General features: G+C 40.4%; 1 protein-coding gene across 1 annotated transcript; it reads right to left on the bottom strand.

Annotated features, from left to right (window-relative positions):
• Positions 1–1997: 1997 nt before the first annotated feature.
• pitx1 (paired-like homeodomain 1) lies at positions 1998–7987 on the bottom strand. Its single transcript, XM_058086337.2, has 3 exons — positions 7647–7987; positions 7094–7296; positions 1998–2620 (listed from the first exon to the last, which is right to left on the bottom strand). The coding sequence occupies exons 1-3, from the start codon at positions 7882–7884 to the stop codon at positions 2060–2062; spliced, it is 1002 nt and encodes a 333-aa protein (XP_057942320.2). The 5' UTR covers positions 7885–7987; the 3' UTR covers positions 1998–2059.
• Positions 7988–8225: the final 238 nt, after the last annotated feature.

An 8225-nucleotide genomic window follows, 5' to 3' on the forward strand; every position in this document is an offset into this window, starting at 1 on the left:
GGGACCAGCTAGTGCAATGCTAACGCTAATGAGAGCTAATGCTATTTGACACAAGACCCCAGATAGCTGTCCTCGGCTATGCCTTCCCATAATTCTCCTGACCAACGGGTATGTTGGAAGGTAGTTGGGAGTTGGGACGTAGTTGGGACGTAGTTTGGACGTTTGTATGCCAGGGGACCACTGTACAAATGACAATGAAAAATACCCGCAGCGCTCCATCACATTTTCTCTTCTGCCCGGCGATGTACTCCGCCCACAGCGACACCAGTACCTTGGTGCTGTGAGGGGGGGGGGCGTCTGCCAGGGCTGTGGAGTTAAACAATCCGTTTCTCATCAATATTCGTCCCCACTTCTGGCTTGACATCAGCTCCTCAACGTACGGCGTGGGCCGAGCGTCAGAATGATGAGTGCTTCCATTCACCTTGACTTACTGGAATCTTATGTCAGCCTTTCCTCTTGAATCATAACAATATGCTGGTATGTTGCTATGAATATCGCACCTTTGATATGCTTGATTCACTATTCATATCAGATACACTATCATCATCATCACTATCATATACAACAACATGAAAGTATTGCACCTTGTCATACAAGTACTATATTCAATAGAAATATTCAAAGTTACTTTTCAATGATGTTTATTTTCTTCATGAATGAACAAACTTTGTTTTCATTTTTACTTTCTTGTTCCAATTCCATGTTCAAATGTGGAATATGTAACAAACTGAGACGTGGAAGATGAAATCATTCCTCTTAAGAATAAATCCCTTCTTATTATGAGACATGGAAACGAGTCCAGATGAAATGATTCCAAATATGAGACACGTAGCCATCCCGACCCGATCTCTTCTTCTTCTGCATGTTTGTCCCACTTCAAGAAATCAATATATAATATAGACAAGAAGTCAATATTAATCCATGACATGACCCTTTGGAAATGAAACTTGTGATGATGAAGGAAGGAAACAATCCAGTTTATGTCCATATGAACCATATGCTTGTTTTTCATATCCTGCTTCAAAGAAATATCCATATTTACAAATATCCATATATGGCCCAGCCCTAGCTAGCTAGGACAAAATAAGATGTGCTTCTTCCTTCTGCTTTTCAGACAAGGGGAAGTATTGCCTTTGTCAGGAAAGAAAGGGAATGACCAGCAACATTGTGAAAATGATGGATCTGTTGGGGAAGGAATGAACAGTAACTTGCCCCCCCCCCACCCTGAAAGCAAGGAGACGTCCTGTTGAGACCCAAAAGGGGGGTGTCTTATAAATCTGCTGTGAAAGATCGGCCATATTTCTACAACATCGTTTGGAAGAGCGGAATATGACCTTGGGGAAGGATGCAGGATGCAGGATGCAGGATGCAGTGTGCAGGAAGGATGCATCCTCTTCCAGAATGATTTTATTCCTCCACACTTGATTGGTGTCCTCGCCCCTCCCACACAAACCCACATCCCTAGACAAAGCCGAAAGCAGGGGGAGAGTATGTACAGTATATTTATTAGCTGGGGGGGGGGGGCAACACTCTTTATTCAAGCAAAACATAACAACAAACTTTTTTCTTTCGTTTGTTTGTTTTTTTTTTATACAAATAAAAAAAATAGTAACGGCCACGTGCAGGATTGGAATCCGGAAAACAAACCAAAACAAATACACGATCTTTGCTTTCCCTGTCTGTCCTGAAGCCAGGACGCACAGCAGTATGCAAGTATAGCAGTATGCAAGTATAGCAGTATGCAAGTATAGCAGTATGCAAGTATAGCAGTATAGATGTATAGATGATAGATTACAGTATGTACACTAGAACAGCTCCTTTTTTCCGAGGGCTGACGAGGAAACGTACGTGCGTGCGCGCCCACACGCCGCCAGGGGACGGTTGAATATTTACACGTCGGTCCCAGGAGGCCGCAGTCCCGTGAAAACCCGCACGATCCAAACATTGCAACATAATCCTCCGCATTGTCTTCAGAGAGAAAAAGAAGAAGACCCGAACCTGACGGGGGGGGGCAGGGGGGGTCCAGTCCCGGTCAGACGCGATCCGGCTCCGCGGGGGGTCAGCTGTTGTACTGGCAAGCGTTGAGGCCGGATCCCGGACTCTGCAGGCCGCCGTAGCCGAAGGCGGGGTGCTGCTTGGACTTGAGTCTGAGGGTGGCCAGGCCCGGGTTGCAAGCGTCCCGGTAGACGCCGTACGGAGAGCCCGGGGGTCCGTAGGGACAGGCCGGCGACGACATGGGCGAGTTGATGCCGGAGCTCCCGATGCCGTTCAGGTTGCCGATGTTGTTGAGGCCCGGGGCCGCCATGGCCGGCACCGCCGAGTGGGCCATGCCGGACGCCACGCTCATGGACGAGATGGAGCCGGGCGACGAGGAGAACACGGACACCGACTGGGAGGACGCCAGCGGAGCCATGGAGTTGAAGAAGGGGAAGTTCTTGGCGGCCAGCGGCGCCGGGCCCAGGCCCTTGTTGGTCCAGTTGTTGTAGGGGTAGGCCGGGTACACGTCCTCGTAGGGCTGCATCAGCCCGCTGAACTGCGGCAGGTAGCCGTTCTTGCACAGGTCCATCTGCTGGTTCCGCTCCCGCTTCCTCCACTTGGCCCGCCGGTTCTTGAACCACACCTGCACGCGCACGCGCACACGCACAACTCACGTTACTACTCGCACCGGTACTTCGTCATCGACATACTCTCGACATACTACTTTTTTTTTATCTACTGTTACTGCATGGACACGATGTACCGTTTATTCTTATATTCCATCTACTCTTACTACGTGTACTATATGTGTTCTTATAGTCCATATTACTACGTGTACTATTTATTCTTATATTCCATATTACTACGTGTACTATTTATTCTTATATTCCATATTACTACTTGTACTATTTATTCTTGTATTCCAGCTGCTGCTACTACTACATGTACTATTTATACTTATATTCCATATTACTACGTGTACTATTTATTCTTGTATTCCATATTACTACGTGTACTATTTATTCTTATATTCCATATTACTACTTGTACTATTTATTCTTGTATTCCAGCTGCTGCTACTACTACATGTACTATTTATACTTATATTCCATATTACTACGTGTACTATTTATTCTTGTATTCCATATTACTACATGTACTATTTATTCTTGTATTGCATCTACTATTAATACGTGTACTATTTATTCTTATATTCCATATTACTACGTGTACTATTTATTCTTATATTCCATATTACTGCATGTACTATTTATTCTTATATTCCATATTACTACGTGTACTATTTATTTGTGTATTCCATCTACTAGTAATACGTGTACTATTTATTCTTATATCCCATATTACTGCATGTACTATTTATTCTTATATTCCATATTACTACATGTACTATTTATTCTTATATTCCATATTACTACGTGTACTATTTATTTGTGTATTCCATCTACTAGTAATACGTGTACTATTTATTCTTATATTTCATATTACTACAAGTACTATTTATTCTTATATTCCATATTACTACGTGTACTATTTATTTGTGTATTCCATCTACTAGTAATACGTGTATTATTTATTCTTATATTCTATATTACTACATGTACTGTTTATACTTATATTCCATATTACTACATGTACTATTTTTTCTTATATTCCATATTACTACATGTACTATTTATTCTTATATTCCATATTTCTACGTGTACTATTTATTCTTACATTCCATATTACTACGTGTACTATTTATACTTATATTCCATATTAATACATGCAATATTTATTCTTATATTCCATCTACTATTACTATATGTACTATTTATACTTATATTTCATATTACTACATGTACTATTTATTCTTATATTCCATATTACTATGTGTGTTATTTATTCTTATATTCCATCTACTATTACTACATGTGATATTTATACTTATATTCCATATTACTACGTGTACTATTTATTCTTATATTCCATATTACTACATGTACTATTTATTCTTATATTCCATATTTCTACGTGTACTATTTATTCTTACATTCCATATTACTACGTGTACTATTTATACTTATATTCCATATTAATACATGCAATATTTATTCTTATATTCCATCTACTATTACTATATGTACTATTTATACTTATATTTCATATTACTACATGTACTATTTATTCTTATATTCCATATTACTATGTGTGTTATTTATTCTTATATCCCATCTACTATTACTACATGTGATATTTATACTTATATTCCATATTACCATTCAGATGACAACTGAACGTTGCCCTTCGGGTGACCAATCAAATCAAACAACGTCTCTAAGTGCAGCAGAACTTACGATGTCAGCCTATCATCCATCCCCGTTACTTGATTGACATACAGGACAACCAGTCAGATGACAACTGAATTTTGACCTTTAGGTCACCGCTCATGCGTAAACAGCGATGCAAAGTGCTAAGCTAGTCGGCGAAAGTTTATGGTCAGTAAAACGAGTGAAGTAGCTGGACCAAGTAAAAAGGCAAACACATATCACTTCCTTACGGAATGGGAGGTGGACTTTTTTTTCCACAATGTCTTTTTCGAAGTGCTTTGCCTGGCTAACCTGGCTAACCTGGCTAACCTGGCTAACCTGGCTAACCTGGCTAACCTGGCTATCAGCAGCTACTGTCCGGACTATACATCCCTGGCTGATTCAATTCAGTGCAAGTCATCAAAGTAAACTCAGGTAATTACAAAAAATGTTAATAGTTAATTATGTGTGTTTTGCAATATTGGCTCATTTGGTTATGTAAGGTACATCAACATACATTGTACGTACAAATAATCCTCAATACATTTGAAAATAAATAGATGTTTTGCATTTTTGTAGTGGGTAGATCATTTTGACTCGGTCATTTTAAAAGTAGCTCGCATGCTGAAAAAGTGTGAGCACCCCTGCCTTATAGTCCATATCACTACATGTACTATTTATTATTGCATTCCATATTACTCCATGTACTATTTATTATAGTATTACATCTACTATTAATACGTGTACTATTTATTATTCTATAGAAGAATAAATAGTACACGTATTAATAGTATTCTGTTTATTCTTCTGTAGAAGAATAAATAGTACACGTATTAATAGTATTCTATTTATTCTTCTATAGAAGAATAAATAATACACTCTGGAATATATTCCATATTGCTACATCTACTATTTATTCTTATAGTCAATCTACCCTTACTGAGTGTAGTATTTATTCTTATATTCCATTTTACTACGTGTACTATTTATTCTTATATTCCATATTACTACATCTACTATTTATTCTTATAGTCCATCTACTCTTACTGAATGTAGTATTTATTCTTATGTTCCATTTTACTACGTGTGCTATTTATTCTTATATTCCATATTACTACATCTACTATTTATTATTGTATTCCTCTACTATTAATACGTGTACTATTTATTCTTCCATAGAAGAATAAATAGTACACTATGGAATATATTCCATATTACTACATCTTCTATTTATTCTTATAGTCCATCTACTATTACTGATTGTACTATTTATTCTGATATTCCATTTTACTACGTGTACTTTTTATTCTTATATTCCATATTACTACGTGTACTATTCATTCTTATATTCCATCTACTTTATGAATAAATCATTTATATTATGAATACGTTTCATGTATTTTATTCCTATATTTACAGTGCATGAGTACATGTAATTTGGTAATGTAACTCGTGTACTGTGTATTCATATATTCCATTTACTTTGTGATAACACTTCGTTTATAATAAGAATACATTTCATGTATTTTATTCCTCTCTGACTGCATGTACTTATTACTACATGTACATACGTACTACATGTATTATTATTATTATTGCAGCTCGTGTACTACAGTATGTTACAGTAGTATCGGCAGTAGGGATCAATAGATGACATCTATTGAGGGTAATGATTTATGATTGACATGTTGGCTGATAAGGTCGGCGTGTGATTGACAGCTCCTATTTCACATCCGATGAGGAGAATATACTCTTTCTTTCCATTCCGTCTTGCACGAGCACAAATATTCCTCAACATTCCCACGCCTGCAGTTTCTTTATGATTACATATTACATACACCGGGTGGACGGCAACAGATACTTCATGATGCTTCGTGATACTTCATGAGACTTCATAAGACTTCATAAGACTTCCTGTATCATTTATCATCCTTATCGAAATAGCTTATCTTGCCCAATCGTCACGTGCTCACAAAGTATTAACCAACTTAACGTCTCAACGTCTCAACGTACTGCCTCGTACCGTAAATACTACATTTAAAACCAATATGACTACACTACATCCTACTGTAAATACATGTAAAACCAATATTACTACACTATAAATAACTCATGTAAAACCAACATTACTACACTATAAATATTCATATAAAAACCAATAATACGACACTATAAATACTACATTTAAAACCAATATTACGACACTATAAATACTACATTTAAAACCAATATTACTACGCTACATCCTGCCGTAAATACATGTAAAACCAATATTACTACACTATAAATAATTCATGTAAAACCAACATTACTACACTATAAATATTTCATATAAAAACCAATATTACTACACTATAAATACTACATTTAAAACCAATATTACTACACTATAAATACTTCATGTAAAACCAGTATAAATAAATAAACACTACATCTGTAAATACTACATTTAAAACCAATATTACTACACTATAAGTACTTCATGTAAAACCAATATTACTACACTACATCCTACCGCAAAAACTACATTGCACTGCAGTACATCCCCTATGATATAATAAAGTACACGGTGAACACAGTGGCCATGTGTTTTGCAGTAGCGAGTAGTACTTGAACAGGCCTGGTAAAGTGGTCAAGGTTGGTGATTCCTTTCCTATATCGGTGTACTGTATATATACTGTGTATAGATATATGTATATTCCAAGTGAAATATATACTGTATGGCATGTGAGATACTACATGATAGACGCGTGCGTGCGTGCGTGCGTGCAGAGTGGACTTGAGCGGGAATATTGGCGGCGGCTCACCCGGACCCTGGCCTCGGTCAGGTTGGTCCAGACGGCGATCTCCTCCCGGGTGCTCATGTCCGGGTAGCGGTTCCTCTGGAAGGTGGCCTCCAGCTCCTGCAGCTGCTGGCTGGTGAAGTGAGTCCTCTGCCGGCGCTGCTTCTTCTTCTTGGGGTCGTCGGCGCTCGCCTCGTCGCTCCTGCGGTGCTCGGCTCGCTCTTTCTCTGCGGGGCAGCACGTCACACAAGGTCAGCACACACGGAGTACTGGGGAGAGGAGTACTAGACGTAGCAGTATTACACAGAGGAAAGCAGCCGGCTGCACTCCTTTTACGACACGTCTTATCTAACTGCTTTGTGGACGCCAACAAAGTTCCTTCTAAAGGATCTTCTACAAGGAAGACGAGGCCCCTCCGATTTTTATTTTTTCTAGTTTCTATTTTTTCTTGCCGTAAAAGTCCCGGAAAAAACAAAACAAAACAAAACAAAAAAAAAATCAAATCCGGCGTTTTGGGGAGAGGAAAGGGAAAGGAAAGGACGAGAAGCCCCCCCCCCCCCCCCCCCCCGCTCTTTACCTGCCAGCTCGGCGTCCGAAGACTCGCTGCTGGAGTTGTCCAAAGTCCTGGCGGACGGGCCGACGCCGGACGCGTTGGCGCTCCTGGGCTGCACGTGGAAGGCCGGGACCTGCGCGTCGCGACGCGGGGGAGCCTCGGAGACCCGCTCCAAATTCATGACGCCTTGAGGGGGAGAAGAGGAGCACAGGAGGGATGCGCGGAGAAGAGGAGGAGAGCACAAGTCAATCCCGAGATGCATGCGGCAAGATGGAGGTCACGCCGAGCCTGCACGCGGGGAGCGGAAGGACCGACGTCCTCGGAGAGAGAGCGAGAAAAAATAGTCGGTCTTGCTCGCCTCGGCGGCTCCTTGCAGCCACGGCGGTGGGCATGAAGCGCGGAGACCGGCCCCCCCGGCACCCCCCCAAAAAAGAACACGCCCACTTGAACCCGCCCTTAAAAAGAAAGCACCCACTCGGCAAAGCCAGACCGCGTGACGTCAGCAGACTCGACGTGTGCAGTTCATCGGCGTGCACGCGGCCGCGCACGTCGGCAACTCGGATTAGTTTGGAAGCAAACAAAAACACTGCAAGCATGCGCGTG

Source organism: Doryrhamphus excisus, linkage group LG21 (genome assembly GCF_037039965.1).
Source record: "Doryrhamphus excisus strain RoL-2023G ecotype Guam linkage group LG21, RoL_Dexc_Guam_v1.1, whole genome shotgun sequence".
Taxonomy (NCBI): Eukaryota; Metazoa; Chordata; class Actinopteri; order Syngnathiformes; family Syngnathidae; genus Doryrhamphus; species Doryrhamphus excisus.